Source organism: Lycium barbarum, chromosome 12 (assembly GCF_019175385.1).
Source record: "Lycium barbarum isolate Lr01 chromosome 12, ASM1917538v2, whole genome shotgun sequence".
NCBI classification, from domain to species: Eukaryota; Viridiplantae; Streptophyta; class Magnoliopsida; order Solanales; family Solanaceae; genus Lycium; species Lycium barbarum.
In genome coordinates this window covers 7,639,893-7,657,575 of record NC_083348.1, presented here as the reverse complement: position 1 = coordinate 7,657,575, position 17,683 = coordinate 7,639,893, and the positions used below count along the sequence as shown (strand labels likewise).

At 41.4% G+C, this 17,683-nt stretch overlaps 1 protein-coding gene across 1 annotated transcript; it reads right to left on the bottom strand.

The window, feature by feature from the left end:
* Nucleotides 1–10,419: 10,419 nt before the first annotated feature.
* LOC132624110 (uncharacterized) lies at nucleotides 10,420–11,839 on the bottom strand. The gene is made up of 4 exons (XM_060338936.1): nucleotides 11,685–11,839; nucleotides 11,412–11,568; nucleotides 11,049–11,357; nucleotides 10,420–10,692 (listed from the first exon to the last, which is right to left on the bottom strand). The coding sequence occupies exons 1-4, from the start codon at nucleotides 11,837–11,839 to the stop codon at nucleotides 10,420–10,422; spliced, it is 894 nt and encodes a 297-aa protein (XP_060194919.1).
* Nucleotides 11,840–17,683: the final 5,844 nt, after the last annotated feature.

The following is a 17,683-nucleotide window of genomic DNA, read 5'->3' as shown; positions in this document are numbered from 1 at the left end:
CGGAAAAAATGGCAGCTTTTGAACGCATGTATGCTGAACTAGAAGAGAAAGGAGGGGACCAGAAATTGTTCAGGCTAGCCAAGGCGAGGGAGAGAAAGGCACGTGATGTGGATCAAGTAAAATGCATCAAGGACGAGCATGGCAAAGTATTGCTAGAGGAGACTCTCATTAGACGGAGATGGCAGTCATACTTCTCCAAACTCTTGAATGAAGAAGGGGACAGAGACATTGTGTTGGGTGATTTAGAGCATACAGGAAGGCGTCGCGATTTTGGCTATTGCAGGAGTATTAAGGTTGATGAGGTTAAGGGTGCTGTTCGTAGGATGCGCAGGGGAAGAGCGACCGGACCTGACGAGATTCCGGGGGAATTCTGGAAGAGCGCGGGCCCGGCAGGTTTAGAGTGGCTGACTAGGTTGTTTAATGTCATCTTTAAGACGACATTGATGCCCGAAGAATGGAGGGCGAGTGTAATGATCCCTCTATACAAGAATAAGGGAGATATCCAGAGTTGCAACAACTATAGAGGTATCAAGCTACTAAGCCATACTATGAAAGTGTGGGAAAGGGTGGTGGAGATGAGGGTGAGGAGAGGTGTGTCTATTTCAGAAAACCAGTTCGGATTCATGCCGGGACGTTCAACTACAGAAGCCATCCATCTTATGAGAAGGTTGGTGGAGCAGTAGAGGGAGAGGAAGAGGGACTTACACATGGTATTCATCGACCTAGAAAAGGCTTATGACAAAGTTCCAAGACAGATCCTATGGAAATGCTTGGAGGCTAAAAGTGTACCTGTGGCGTACATTAGGGTGATCAAGGACATGTATGAGGGAGCCAAAACCAGGGTGAGGATAGTAGGAGGAGACTCAGAGCACTTTCCAGTTGTGATGGGGTTGCATCAAGGATCAACTCTTAGTCCGTTTTTATTTGCCTTGGTGATGGATGGATTGACACGTCAAATTCAAGGTGAGGTGCCATGGTGTATGCTTTTCGCAGACGACATAGTCCTGATTGACGAGACTCGTAGCGGAGTGAACGCTAAGCTGGAGTGTTGGAGACATACTCTGGAGTCTATAGGGTTTAAGCTGAGTAGGACCAAGACAGAGTACTTGGAGTGTAAGTTCATTGAAGCACCTCAGGAGGCTGACTTGGAAGTAAGGCTTGGTACCCAGGCCATCCAGAAGAAAAGTAGTTTCAAGTACCTTAGATCTATTGTGCAAGGCAGCAGGGAGATTGACGATGATGTCACACATCGTATTGGGGCAGGGTGGATGAAATGAAGGCTTGCTTCCGGAGTGCTATGTGTCAAGAAGGTGCCACAAAAACTTAAGGGCAAGTTCTACAAAGTGGTGGTTAGACCGACTATGCTGTATGGGGCGGAGTGTTGGCCAGTTAAGATCTCTCACGTTCAAAAGATGAAAGTTGCCGAGATGAGAATGTTGAGATGGATGTGTGGCCACACCAGGAGTGACAGGATTAGGAATGAGGATATTCGGGATAAGGTAGGGGTGGCCTCGGTGGAAGACAAGATGCGAGAAGTGAGATTGAGATGGTTTGGGTATGTGAAGAGGAGAGACACAGATGCCCCAGTGCGGAGGTGTGAGAGGTTGGCCATGGATGGTTTCAGACGAGGTAGGGTAGGCCGAAGAAGTATTGGGGAGAGGTAATTAGACACGACATGGCACAACTACAGCTTACCGAGGACATGACCTTAGATAGGAGGGTTTGGAGGACCCAAATTAGGGTAGAAGGCTAGTAGAAAGTCTCGTTATCCGTTCTTATTAGTAGTCGCATTATTGCAATATAATTTCTTGTGCTCCGATTTCTGTTATTATTTGTTATTTCCTGTGCTTTGATTATCCTGTGTTATCTGCTCCGATTTCTGCTATTATCTGTTATTTCCTGTGCTTTGATTATCCTGTGTTATCTGTGTTGCTTGCATTATTTCATTTCCATATCGCTTTGAATCTCTTATCCGAATCTCTTAACCTTATCTGACTTCTTTTTATGCTTTTATTGAGCCGAGGGTCTTTCGGAAACAGCCGTCCTACCTTGGTAGGAGTAAGGTCTGCGTACACTCTACCCTCCCCAGAACCCACGATGTGGGATTTCACTGGGTTGTTGTTGTTGTTGTTGTTGTATTATAGGTGCTTTTGTACATATGATTTTAAGATGTACGAGTTATCCCTCCTACTCCATGTTACCTTTCATATCTAAATATGATGTTATTTATGTCTTACATACTCAGTACATTATTCGTACTGACCCCCTTTCTTCGGGGGCTGTGTTTCATGCCCGCAGGTACAGATACTCAGTTTGGTGATCCTCCGGCTTAGGACTCTGCTCAGCCGCTTGGAGAGCTCCATTGTTCCGGAGCTTGAGTCGTTTTGGTACAGATCCTTTTGACATAGACTTATGCATATTCAGGGGTACGGCGGGGCCCTGACCCGTTGTATTTCACTGATGTACTCTTAGAGGTCTGTAGACATGTATGGGTTGTATATATGGTTTGGTCAGCTATACGGATGTAGTTCGTTTTGGATATTCCCGCGTAGAGTGGCAGCCTTGCCGCCTTGCATATTTTGTTATGTTTGGTTAACTGTGACTCCTCAGGAGACAGGTTCATTTTGATATATGGCATTATGAGTTTACAGCATGTTTTTGAAAATTTTTGACATTGTCCTAGTATCAGTCTGATTATAGCTAGCAGGTTCGTATATGAGTGTCCCGCTCGGGCACTAGTCATAGCCTACCGGTTTGGGTCGTGACAGAACTGTTCCACTTGGTACTACCAGTCCTGAAAGCCATTTCCATTAAACCTCGGAAAGGTCACTCTATACTGCCTCAACAAGGATGTAGGTTGAGACTGTGGATTGCGATAAAAGGATGAGTTATAGTTACATGTATAGGGTGAGTAAATTGGGTTAATGTTAGGGTTTTGTACTCGATTAGTTATGGCTGGATAGGGTAAAGATTGAGAATATTATTGGGAATTAGGAATCTGAATGTAGTTTTGTGTTACATCCCGTAAATCCGAGTTAGGTGTGAATGTATAAAACTAGTATAAACATGATATTTTAGCTATATGAATCCATTCAGGATGAATTCGGGTGATAAATAGTCGTTTCGAAGTCAAACCAAAAAGTGAAGTTCTTAAGGCCTTCTAAATCCGTTTAAGTCTGAGATAGTCTGTACTTATGTCCTGTTTTAGGGTTTTTTTCGATAGGAATTTGAGCAAACGTAAACCATGAAAGTTGTAGTTCTTTGAAATACCTTTCCAACCATATATTATGGAGCTCAAACGGGGCTTTGTGCTACAGGTTATGTCCGTTTTAGTAGACGCTACACAGTCTGCACGAAGTGTTGCGCGAAGTGCCCTTCAGGTGATCGCGCACCAGAGGTAGTGTTACTGCCTTCACTTTGTAATCATCTGTGCAAAGTGGGCCTCCAGCTGTGCAATCTCGCACCTAACTCGACGTTTTAACAGCCTAACTTCGTTATATTGATTCCCACTTCGTTTTAAACTAATTTTTCTGAGGAAAAGAATCCTAAAGAAGTCTCTCAAGTCCTAAGGATGAAGCTCTTCTCTCCCAACCTTCAAGATACTTTAAGGTAAGCCTATTCCATACATTCCAAGTCAATTCCAACATACGTTCATGATTAGTAAGTAGAAATTCAACGTTTTTAACCTAGGGTTTTCAAGAAAACCCAATTAAAGGGATTCAAGACTTAAGCTTTGGGATTCTTCTTCAAGTTCAGACCTTTACTACAAGATTGAAGCATTACCAGGTATATAGGGTTTCTATCCACGTGTGGGAACGTCCGTGTTCTTCCCTATGCCACGTTCTTCCATGATTATGCCAGAAACTATCAAAACTAGGATTTTAGCCATGTTCATGATAACCCTAGGTCCATGTACCATGTTATAGTAAGCCTTGTGGTATTAATTCGTTATTGTGTTCTTGATATTCCATTATGGTTATTGAGAATCTGTCCGTAATCCACGAAAACCCATACTTTGTAATCCATGGGTTCTTACATGTATGTTTTTAAACAAAAATGCTTATTTCATGAATATCCTGCATGTCTAAACGTTTTCATGCAATTACATTATATAATTATTTTACATGCCAAGATACAAGTATTCATGTTAAATACAAGTCATGCTTTCATGAAATTCATGGGCTTCTTAGCCAACTATATCATGTTCATGCTTTTGGGAGTTGCACTAATTATCGAGAAGGCTTCAAGTAGCCTGAAACTACGTTAGCCACTGTAGGATAAGGATCGTTCCGCCCGGTAGGACGATTCCTTAATATTGATCGGATCCTTTCATACCATATTACATCTTATACCCTGGCAAGGTATGAGAGGCTTTACTGGTTGGGCGCAAGTACCAGACTTCATGTTGTCGGTTATATTTATCCTCTCCCTCCTTAAAATATTTTTACTCATGTCATATCTATATGTATTCATGTTCATGAACAGGTTTCAGTTTCACTTCTTATCATATTATTTCATGCCCCATGTTATTTCATTCAGTTGTTTTATATACCAATACATTCAATATGCTGACGTCCCCTTTCTATTGCTCGGGGGCCTGCATTTCACGATGCAGTTACAGATTTACAGGACGACGCATCTGCTCAGTAGGAATATTCACGTATCAACTTATTGGTGAGCCTCATCTCCTTTGGGGTTTAGTCATTCATCTATTTCCTTATGTTAGTCATTCATTAACAGTATGCTGGGAGCCTTGTACTAGCTAGTATGTTTTACGATCCAGACTCATGATAAAGGTTTCATAGACTAGTCAGTTATGTTATGTTAGATATTCAGAGTTGTTTAGCCATCTTTGGCTCAATTCATGGTATTTCGCATTCATGTTTTAAACGAGTATTTTATTTATTATTATGACTTTATGTGTTTTATTAAAGCCCATCATGTGTCATGTTATATTTCGCTCATGTATGCCTCATAATGATTCAGCAAGCCATGTGGTTCGCTCAGTCACATACAGTAAGGCACCGAGTGTCTGTAGGCAAAGATTCGGAGACTCTTTACCAATGGGCAAAGATCTGGAATGAGTGGTACATGGACTCCTCGGGTCCCCCATGGGTTGTGAAGATATGATTGATAAAGATTCTACGTGGGTAAAGATCCACAGACTCATTACCGTTGGGCAAAGATCCGAAACGAGTGGTACATGGACTCCGCAGGTCCCCCATGGGTTGTGCTACCGAGTCGTGGATACTTCCGTCCGGAGTACATATGTACACAGCATTGCATTACATTCACTTATTACACAGCATTGCATTGCATCCACAATTCATACATTGTTGCATTGCATTACATTATGGCTTGTGTTGATGATTTGGTGATATACTTGTGTTATTTGGATTCAGATTGATTATATTGAGTCTTGGTACACTTGGGTTTAGATGCTATAACCTAGGTAACGACGTGTACTTGGTTTCTGATTTGTGTTTGACTTATACTTGTTGATTTATTTGCTTATCTTACCTTATTATCTGGATTATGTTAGCTAAACTTAGTCGGCCTATAATACCTGCCATTACTGTGGTTTTGTACTGACCTGCTCTTGTTGTATTCTTTTATGAATGCAGAATTCCAGGTTGGATCTACCTCCATTTCTCGTGGCTGGTAGTCATTCTGAGAGTTGCTTAGAGTCTATAGGGTAAGTACGAGATGTGTGCCGCCTTGAAGACTCTCCTTTATTTAATTCTTATTTTCTATTACGAGACACACTCAGACTTGATGTATTATTGATATTCTAGACTTGTAGATTCTAGTTAGATACTCTTATATGGATTAGACCAGACTTTGGGGTGTATTTTCCTTCCTTCCGCATACTTTCTATATTATTATTGTCAGACTTACGTGATTTTATTTCTTCCTCTTATTTAAGTAATTCATTGTGTTTTTACTATTGTTGGGTTAAAGGTTCACCTATCGAGGTGGGAAAGGTAGGTACCTGCGCGACTAAGTTGAATTGGGTCGTGACAATATCTATTGAGAAGTAAAATTAAGTGCAAATTAAAAGGGTATATATGTGGATCTCACGTTTCAGCTATGGGGAGGAGTTATGTATATATATATATCATCTTTTTCCCTTAGCTTAGTGAAATTTTAAGAAGTGACAATAATATTTTTCTTTTTCAACACCCAAAACAGCAACGTGAGCTACAAATTTAAAGGAGCAAAGTATCATTTTTCTCAAGAACAACATACAGCTTTTACTCACCACTTCGATCTCGTTGTTTTGTTTTTGTCCTATTGTTGAATTAGGGCTTTCTTCGGAGGGAAGTAAGGTGGAAGAAGATTGGTTCTTGGCATATAAGGTAAGAATTCTCCTCTACTAGATATATTTAAGTTCGTCCAGCTCGTAGCTAAATTGTGGGATAAGAAATACAGAATTAATAGTGGGAAATTGTGTTTTGATGTTATTGTTATTGTATGGGTTGTTTGGTGATTGTTATGAGTTGTTTTGAGGTCTAGAATTGATGGATTTGATATGATTGTTGTTGTTGTCATTGATATGTGTTTTGAAGGAAAGAAAATATTGGAGAAGTGTGTTTGATAGTCGTAGCCGAGCTTGCCTCTCGTTGTATCATTGTTTGGGTTGTAAAACTTGTTATGGAAGTTGCTGGTTGTTTTGAGTTGTTATTGTGCCTATTGTGGACTTGAGGAAAGTGAAAGAAACAGGAGAAACGCTGCTCGTTTAGTTATAGAATAAGTTTAACTTTCGATATACGAAAATGGACTCGTTCGTAGTTTAACGATAGCATCGTTATTATTGTTGTAGATTAAAGTGCTGCTCGAGTTGAGCTCCTTGAGTTGCCGAGCAAGTGACATGTATGTTAAGGCTAATCTTTCCTTCTCGTGGCATGTTTTATGATAAAACGAAAGATAAACGAATGTTATTCCAAGTAACTCCATTCCTAGTAAGCAAGGGAATCTAAGCTATTCGTGTCCTTATGATGTAGTTCATGTATGTTATATAGTGGATTCTAAGTCTTGTTGATTCCCAAGGTAATAATGTTAGTATTCATGACATAATCGGAGGTGTAACGACCTTACGTCACTCCGAAGAATGTTCTAAAGATTCGAAAGAGATCCCCTAACCTTTATGTACTTTTGTAGGAGTAAGATATGAGGTGATAAATATGTATTTAGTACATATACAGGCTTGACTATTGTACCCTCACGTACAACCAGATGATGATTAGTTGGGCAAATATGCATCTTCAGTTACCACCGAATCATAGCTGGATGGGCAGACACGTATTTACCACCGAGCGATGGCCGAATGGGTAGTTAAGCGTTCACCGCTGAGCTACAGCCGGGCGGATAGATATGTCATATGCATTCACTACCGAGCTACAGCCAGCGGGGCAGTTATGCAGTTACCACCAAGCTATGACTGAGTGGGCAGTTACCACTGATCAGTTGGGTATTTAACGTCACAATAATGATATAGTAGTCAGAAACATGGCATTATAGACATACATATACGATATTATAGTTATTATGCATGTTATGTCCCTCAGTGGTAAGTCAGAGATTACATGTTGACTCTTATCCCTCCTAGTACTAGTGTTTTATTGTTATGTTTCATTTCCGCCTTACATACTCGGTACATTATTTCATACTGACGTCCCTTTGTCTGGGGACGCTGTGTTCATGCCCACAGGTTTAGACAGGTTGTTGGTAGGATCGCACCACTAGGATTTTCGAAGCACCAGCTAGCGTGGTAAGCTCCATGTCATTCGGAGTTAACAAGGTCCAGAGTTTTGTGTATAGACAAATGATGGGTAGGCCGGGGCCCTGTCCCGATCATAGTACGGTTGTCACTCTTTAGAGGCTTGTAGACGTATCCTGTATTTTCAGTAGTGTCAGTATAGCGGCCTTGTCGGCCCCGTATAGCGATACTTATGTTATATATGTGGGATGATCCCTCTTTGGTTAGGTTGATTATTGTTTACAAACATTTTAGTGTATGTCCTTGTCGGCCTAAGTTACGATACCACACTTATAGATAGGTTTCATTGGCCTAAGATATTCATTGAGACACAGGTTATACGAGCTACAGATTGATATGCTTGGGCCTAATGAGGCACCGGGTGCCGGCCACGCCTCCCTAGGTTTGAGGCGTGACATAAGGTCTATATTTATCATCTCCCATTTCCAAACAAGAATGTTAATATTCTGAGCCAATCCACTAGGCCTTTGGTGCTCGGCTTTCACTTGTTGACAATTCGGACACTTAGCTACAAAGTCTACCACTTTCTTTTTCATATCGTTCCACCAATAAATCTCCTTAAGGTCATGGTAAATCTTTGTGGAACCTGGATGGATGGAATACCTGGAGTTGTGGGCTTCTGACATAATTCGCTCTCTAAGCTTATAAACATCTAGAACACATAGTCTGCCTTGGTACCTCAAGGTACCATCATCTCCCCCTTGTTCAAAAGCCATTTTCTTATGCTTCTGAATCCCCTCTTTTAGCTGCAATAAAAAGGGATCATTAAACTGTTTCTCTTTCACTTCGGCTACTAGGGAGGAATAAGCCCTGTTCTGAACAGCAACTCCACCATCTTCGGAATCCAAGAGTCGAACTCCTTGGTTAGCTAAGCGATGAACTTATTTGGTCATAATTCTCTTATCTACCTCAACGTGAGCTAAACTTCCTATGGAACGCAAACTAAGAGCTTCGACTACAACATTCGCCTTCCCTAGATGATAGAGAATATCCACCTTATAATCTTTAAGCAATTCGAGCCATCTTCTCTGTCTAAGATTCAACTCTTTTTGCTTGAAAATATACTGAAGGCTTTTATGATTGGTGAAAATATCAACGTGCACTCCATACAGATAATGACGCCATATCTTAAGTGCGAAAACCACAGTTGCCAATTCCAAGTCATGAGTCTGATAATTCTTTCTATGAGCCTTAAGTTGTCGGGATGCATAAGCTACAACCTTACCATGCTGCATTAAGACACATCCGATACCAATTCCCGAAGCATCACAATAAACTACGAACCCTTCAATTCCCTCTGGTAGTGTCAAAACTGGAGCAGAAGTCAACATCTTCTTCAACTTTTCAAAACTTTGCTCACATGCATCTGACCTCTGAAATTTGACCTTCTTCTGAGTCAACTTAGCCAATGGAGCTGAGATAGAGGAAAATTCCTCTACGAAATGATTATAATAGCCTGCCAGACCCAAGAAACTTCTAAATCGAAAAATTAGGTGGGTCTGGGCCAATTCTTTACGGCATTATCTTCTGAGAATCAACCTTCACCTGAAATTACATGGCTTATAAATGCCACTGACTTAAGCCAAAATTCACTTTTTGAAAATTTTGCATAAAGCTCACGATCCTGAAGTGTCTACAATACTATTCTGAGATGTTTTGCATGATCAGCCTCACTACGGGAATACACCAAAATGTCATTAGTAAACACAATGATGAATAAATAAAGATAAGGCTTGAAGACCCTGTTCATAAGGTCCATGAAAGTAACTGGTGCATTTGTCAACCCAAATGACATGACAAGAAATTCGAAATGACCATAACGGGTTCTAAAAGTAGTCTTCGGAATATCAACTTCATTAACCTTTAACTGATGGTATCCTCATCTGAGGTCAATCTTGGAGTAACACTGGGCACCCTAAAGTTGGTCAAATAAATCATCTATTCCGGGGAGAGGATACTTGTTCTTAATGGTGACTCTGTTCAACTAACGGTAGTCAACACACATGCGTAAGCAACCATTTTTCTTTCAGACAAACAAGACTGGTGCGCCTCAAGATGAGACACTCGGCCTAATAAATCCCTTGTCAAGAAGATCTTTCAACTGGGGTTTTAACTCTTTTAACTCTGCTGGAGCCATTATGTATGGCAGAATAGATATGGGCTTAGTGCCGGGAAGTAAATCGATTTCAAAGTCTGTCTCCCTGTCGGGAGGAACTCTGAGAAGATCTTCTGGAAACTCATTAACGACTAGTACAGACTGGAGAATTGGAGTCTGGGTATCTGAATCCCCGACTCGGACTAAGTGATAGATATACCCCTTGAAAATCATCTTTCTGGCTTTAAGATAGGAGATAAATCTACCCCTAGGTACTACTGAATTGCCCTTCCTTTCTATGACTGGTTCATTAGGAAACTCTAATCTTACTATTTTGGTTCAATAGCCTACTGTGGCCTAACATGAAGCTAACCAATCCATACCCATTATTACATTAAAGTCTAGCATTTTCAACTCTGCTAAGTCGGTTATGGTCCTGCAGTGATAGACTAAAACTGGGCAACCCCTATAAATACGTCTAACTATAACTGACTCTCCAACTGGAGTGGACACCTCAAAGGGTTCATGCAACTTTTCTACGGGATTACATAAGATAAGTTGGATCCTGGGTCAATAAGGCATAAACGTAGAAAGTGAAAACTGTCAATGCACCTATGAAAACATCTGTACGTGCCTCTGTATCCTGACGACCTGCTAAAGCATACAAGTGATTTTGAACTCCACTTACATTGCCAGACTTAGCAGCACCCTGCCCTGATTGGGCCTGAGAATTTTTAGGAGCTGCTGAATTTGTGGACCAAGCCACATTACCTCTGATACCTTGTCTCGCTGATGGATAGTCCCTCTGAAAATGGCCCTGCTAGTCACACCCGTAGCATATATCTATACCCATGCGACACTCCCCTGGGTGTCTCTTACCACACTTGTTCCAGACCGGATTATCATAAGTCTTTTGTCCCACACTAGCCTGAGAATAGGAGTTTGCTGGCATGAAATTCTGTCTCTTCTGATCATTCCTGAACTTTGGGGCTGGGGACTGGCTGCAGATGGAGCCAGTCCCGATGACCTACTCTTGAAGAATTCCCTGCCTCCACCTCCCCCATGACTGAAGTTACTTGTAAATTTAGTTCTTTTATTGAATTCCCTGGCCTTCTCTTTCTAAACTGCTTCTTCTTCCTTCATTTGGTCCTCAATAACCTAAACAAAAGGAACCATCTTGGTTATAGTCATTTCTCTATTCTGAGCAACAACATTTACATCACCATGCAAGTCTGGTATAAGGCCCAACACAAATTGCCTAACTCTGGCCCTCCTATCAGGGATAATATGAGGAGCATACTTGGCCAAAGAAACAAACTTGAGGTAATAGTCATTCACGCTCATATCATTCTGCCTGAGCCTCTCAAATTCATAGGCCTTTTCCTCTCTGACCTCAAGTGGCTGAAAGTGATCAATGAAGGCATCTACAAACTCGTCCCAAGTTACTGGAGACGCATCTTCCCCACGGAACGGTTCCCATGCCTCATACCAAATGTGAGTAACATCTTGCAACTAATAAGCTCCTAACTCTGCTACCTCTGTCTCAGTAGCATGCATAACATGAAAGACTTTCTGAAGCCCATCCATGAAATTTTGAGAATCCTCCGCCCTAATAGACTCTGTGAATACTGGAGGCTTCATATTCAGAAATTCCTTGGTCTTGCAGCTGTTCGACCCTCCACTAGCACCTACGCTAGAAGTCGTCTACTGACGTTGAGCTTGGTTAGAAACAATTTGGGTGAGCAGTTGGATAGCTCCGCTAACATCCATGTCTGAAGCACTAGGCCGCGGAGTAACTGTGGGACGGACCTCGGTAGGCCTTTCTGTAGCTGGGGTGCGGTGGGGGCCACTGCATCCGATGCTAGCCCCTGAGCCTCGGTGTGAACTTCCTGAGTCTGAGAGTCCTTAGCAGTAGCCCTTTGGCTAGTTGATATCCTCTTGGCGTACTTTCTTTTCGCAGGCATTGTCTAAAATACGTAATACGCACCAGTTAGAAGGATTCCTCAAAGAATTGCTCTAACTATATGATCTAGAGTATGAAATAAATCAGACAATTCTAAATATATTGGTGGCAAACTGTTTATATGTGTGGCATGCACACACGCTGAACTTATGAATGCATATGTTATGGGTTCCGTAACTCCTAGTGTTCTAGGAGATATGCCTACCTAAAGTTGACCCAAAATTTCTGTCTAGAATTCTGCCGAATTTTCCCAAAGTTTCAAGAAACTTAATTTCTTCGATTCGCTGAACATCCAACCTTCCCGATACTTACTAAATATGATACCAAGCTCTCATGTATGAAGAATGAGCATGAATAATTAATTATGACCTTGACGACAACCCCGCCTTTTAAATCATCGTCAATTAACTCATGACGAAACTTTACATATAAAAGTATGGGGTGTAACATCTTTCCCCCATTTGGAACATTCATCCTCGAATGTCAAACTAGTCTTGCATTCTCAATACTTCCTCAAGCGCTCTCTTATTGAATCATGCCCTGCACATACCTTCCTCTCAACAGGTCATATCTAATCGTACCATCATTCTCTTTCTTGACATATCTTCATTGCTTCTGCTCCCATTTTTTTTTCACACGTACTCTTACCATTTCCTTGACTTATTTTTACTTACACTTTGCATTGAACTTACTAATATCACATGCCTTCTTACCTTATTCTGGAGCTACAAACGAGACACCAAACGGTCCTTATTTTCCCTTTTTCTTTCCTCGCTGGACCATTTAATACCTAAGTCTAAGAGTTTACTTTTGTGTATTTAAAGCTCCATTTTATCACTCTTTGTTTATCCTTATCACGAGCCTTGAAACTCTTTTCTTTTATATCTAAATTACCAGTTTCTCACCTTCACCTTGCACTATATCTTTGAAATTCTCCTCCTGGTTTGTCCTTTGCGTAATATGACCCAATGGTTTGAATGCTTTACTTGAGATATTACATCATCTCATTGTTTACTAAACCATCATTTGATGCCGGTAGCCCTCCTCAAATTTTTATACTCTTGCCAACTTAGAGTTATCACTGTTGTGCTCGATATGCTTCCACGTTCTTCTCACTTCTATCTCTACGGTGATAGGATTGTTTTACATCCTTTACTAGCCATTGCCGCTTCCACTTTTGTAGTTTACCTATCTTGCCGTTCATCTCAAATCGTTTTCCCTTGAACTCCTTACAAAATTAAGCTTAGTCACAAGTTACTTCTTATAAATCCTCTACGTGCTTTGCTTTTCGCAATGGTATTCTGGGAGTTGTCATATGCTTCATCCTAAATACCACTCTTATTAACCAATGTTCTACAAATTCCTTTAATCATATTCTGACAACAATATACTTAGGGAAACTCTAATCTCCTTATTGCAACTTGAAACTCAACTTTAGGATTAACCCGCTCGAATGATAACTGATTATAGGCACGTCTAATATCCCTAGATCTGGTGTACTTGTAACTCCAAGATGCATAGCTCATATAGGGGAGTAATAAAGACATGTTGCGTCATATTGGCGAATCTCAGAATAGCCTCACAGGTTTCACTGGCTAGGTTTTATTTCTTCGTTCAATCCTTTCTTACATTTGAATTCTCCATCGTCATTCTCCCAGTCACCTACCATGTTACTCACAGAAGTCTTTTATCGTATACTCCCAGCTTCACTCTTTGTTGTCTCACTTCTGTCTTAATATTCACCTAAAGATTCCACTTCTCATTGTCATTTTCTTAACATGGGGTTCCCTTCGTTATTCATTTCTTATCAAGGTTTCAAGTCTTGTTCGTCTCACATCCTTAATTCCTTTCAAAACGTAATTTATCTATCCAAAATAACTCATGATCATCCTGCCCTTTCTATCGATTGTGACTCATAAACATTCTATCTTCATTTTGGCTATCGCTCTCAAATTTATTCTGCCCCCTCAATAGCTTCATCTTATCATGATAGAACATCACGAACAACTTACTTATATCCTTTATCCCCGACGTTTATTCATAACAACCTTTGGAATCCTCAAAATAATTCAGCTACATAGGAATAATGCTTCGTAATATCACTGCTCACTCTCCACTCATCCTCTAACTTGCTGTCCTTTTCCATCTTTCTATTAGTTATCAATTCATTATTCTATTCTTCCCTTACTCATCATTCCCTCCATGTTATTTACAATGACCTCTTCTTCGTACAATCATTTTCTTAGCCTATCCTTAATCCCATATAACATTTTCCTTATTCATTACCTTATATCGTTATTGTGAGCCCATAGGATTTGGTCTATCAAACATATAAACTTTAGTCGTCAACAATGAATCTATATCCGCTAACCTGCACTCGTACTATACATATATGCACATACAAATTTCGCGTTGTACCTTAATAAAACATAGAGATCAATATATAGTATCTCAAAAGCTCAACCACTGCCTCAACCTTGCTGGTGGCGTCAACACTGTTGACGGTATAGCGTCAACACTGTTGATGATCGTCAACTTGCAGGCATCAAGTTGCAGCAGCCTCTTATTCTCAGAGCTGATTGACGGTGCAAGGTTGACAGACTGTCGACCATGTTGACGGCTCGTCAATCTGCCCGTCAAGTTGCACAGTTTTTGACCTTCTTCCGACATCGATTCGTTTAACCTCTAATCCTTTAATACTTAGTAGTCATGAGTTCACACCTTGGTACAAATGAAATAACATACTCAACATCTCAAAACTCGGAGATAAATCTCAGTACTCGAGACCAATGTGACTCATATATATATATAGAGAGAGAGAGATCAGGAAACTGCCTTCAAAACAACTTGTCTCTCTTGACCTTCCCTAAACATTTGGGTCCTCTTTTAATTTCTCCTCGTAGGAAACATGTTAATTCTTTCTTGTACTTCTATATCCGCTTCCTCACTTACGCATAGCACCATCTTACTATTTCTCTCCCCTCACACAGGGTAATTGCTAATTCCTCCTTCAATCATTCATTACTAAACTCCTTTGATCTACAATGACATCTTACCCTTGTAGCACACATACACTCAAATAGCTTAGATTTCGAGAAATTTTGGCAGAGTTTCCTCTGTAAATCTTGCTATCCCAATCCTGCACACATCCCACAAAATACATCTAATGCCTCACAGGCTACCCATAAAACCCATAAAATACCTATGATACAACTCAGCCACATATGGCTATTGGTATAAAAGGGGATAAAAAACAATAAAGCTTACTTCATATGCCATATCTGGGTATCCTTCTTGCAAAATATCAAATTTATTTCCTAAACTCTTCGTTAATCAATCCTCTTAAATGAAAGTTCATATACTCATAAGACGTTCTTTCTGCATATGCTCCTTTACTCCCTTCTGTAATTAATCAATCAAATTTGCATTTCATTATTACTATCAACATTAGCTATAGCTAGATCACCAACTGGTGTAGACACCTCAACGGTTTACTCGATTCAAGCTTTATCCCAAACTTACTGGCAACAAATGGAGTAACATTTAACATATAAACCCCAGATCAATCAGTACATATACATCATAAAAGAAAGCTGGTAATATACCTGTGACAATATTAGGGAAAGACTCGAGATCCTATCGCCCAGTCAGTACATAGATATGAGGCTGAGGGCCACTCGAACTGGTCGCCTCTCCTCGATCCCTACCACGGCCTGCTGGTGCCTGTGAACCTTGCCCTGGAGGGCGTACAGAAAATGAAAAACCAGTTTTTAATCTTGTGGGCTGAACCCTACCTCTACCACGCATCGATGGACAGTCACGCTGGATATGGCTTGGCCTACCGCAGGAGTAACAAACACCTAAACCCAATCGGCACAGTCTCCCATGCAACCTACGACACTGAGTACACCGTGGTATGGGTGGTCTCGTCTGACTGGAACCACTCCTAATCTGAGAACTGGGAACTCTAGAACTCTGAGCTAGCCCAAAATAAACGGATCTATCAAACCTGGGTCCATGAAACCGCGGAGGCGCACTAGCTACTGAATAAGCTAAGTGTCTATAGAACTGCCGCCTTGGGCCACCTCTGAACTCACTGTCAAACCCTGAGAGCCTGGACCTCTTGTTCTAACCCCTACTACCATAGCTCGCACCCTGTCGCCGAGCCTGAGCGGCTACTAACTGGGTCAGCAAAAGGATGGCCTCCCTTATCTCCTGGCCTGAGGCATGTGGTGGAGGAACTGGGGGTACTAGAGCTGGAGCTGAGGCTCCTCTTCGCTCCTCTGAGTGGGTGGAGTATGCGATGTTTGGGATAGGGTCTCACTTTGGGACTCACCCGGAGCCCTAGTAATCTGCGGCTCTGGGACAGTCCAATCCACGGTAGGGAGCATAACATAGAACTCCCTGACCTAGTTATAATTGATATTCCCGAGCTCCTCGACTAACTGACCCCAACACATGCAGTGTAGAGTCTGATAGAAATTCGGGCCAGCTTCTCTACCCGATCCATAATGAAAGCCCGCCCGTGAAGTAGGTCCTTAGTCTGCTATTCCATGTAACGCCTCTTACAACTATGGGTGGGGAACTTAACGTATGTGAGGGGAGCTAGTGGCTGTTGTCCTTGTTGTTGTGTTATGAATCCACCATAGTATAGTGAGAGTGTTATCCTGAAAAAGGGGAAAACAGAGATAGAATAATGTGGCACTTAGAGTTAGCAGTGATTGACCATGCATGGAGTAGTAGAAAAATCCCAATTTTCGGTTGTACCTAAAGAAACTCCACTGCGGCGGTGGGATGACCGCTGCAGCGAAGCCGCTATAGCGGTACAGGGGCTACTACAGTGAAAAGGGCATCACCATGGCGTTGCCTCATTATAGCGAGCAGGTGACCGTTACAACGGTTACCTCGCAAACAGAAGGGCCACTCCTAGCGATTAATCCATCGCCACAGCGGTACTGCTGTAGCGGTGGAAGGATCGCTGTAGTGGACCCATCTTTCCCAGTCTGGAAAATTCCCTAACCCAACCTTTAGCAAACCTAAAATTTTCGCCATAGTTTTCCCATTTTTGTCAAGGATCAAGTAGTATGATAGCATGCATGGCTTTTATAACCTATAACACCCTATTCCAACTATAATGAGTCCAAAATTTTGAGCAAGAACATCGAAGAATTGCACCACTACAAAACATCCCAACCCAACATAAATCTACCCTATTTTGAGCAGATCTTCAGTATAAAGTGTTGCTAAAAAAATATGAACGTGAAATAACCCTCCATGATCGAGGGAACTGCCCACCCCAAGAACCAAAACCCCTTTTGTCTAGAAAACCAATTTTCTCTCTAATCTATCAAGTTAAGCATGAAACTTTTGAAATAGGAAGCCATAAACAAGTTATAGGACATTGAAAAGAGAGCACATACCTTGAAATAACGAGAGATCTGCAAGCTTGGAAAGAAAAAGTGAACTTTGGGTACAGAGAAAACCTTCTCTTTTATCAGATTTTGTGTAGTGTTTTAGTAAATAGAAAGGGGTAGGGTGGTTATAAGGAAGTGAGGAGGGAGATGAGGGGACTGATCAGTGTATAGGGGGGGGGGGGGGGAATAATTTCCATAGGATAGGGGGAGTTTTTTTTCCAGTTATGGGGGATAAGTGGGAAGTGGAAGGTGAGTTCACCCCATTTATTTTTTATTCTGGTCGACGACCGCTGCGGGCGGCAAATCCACCGCTGCAGCGGTACCGCTATAGTAGTCCTCTAGCCGCTATAGTGGTGGTATTGGAAAATAAGTTTGATTTGTTGTTGAAAAATTTCCTTTTTTCCATAGCGATAGCTTGAAATCCTGTCTCC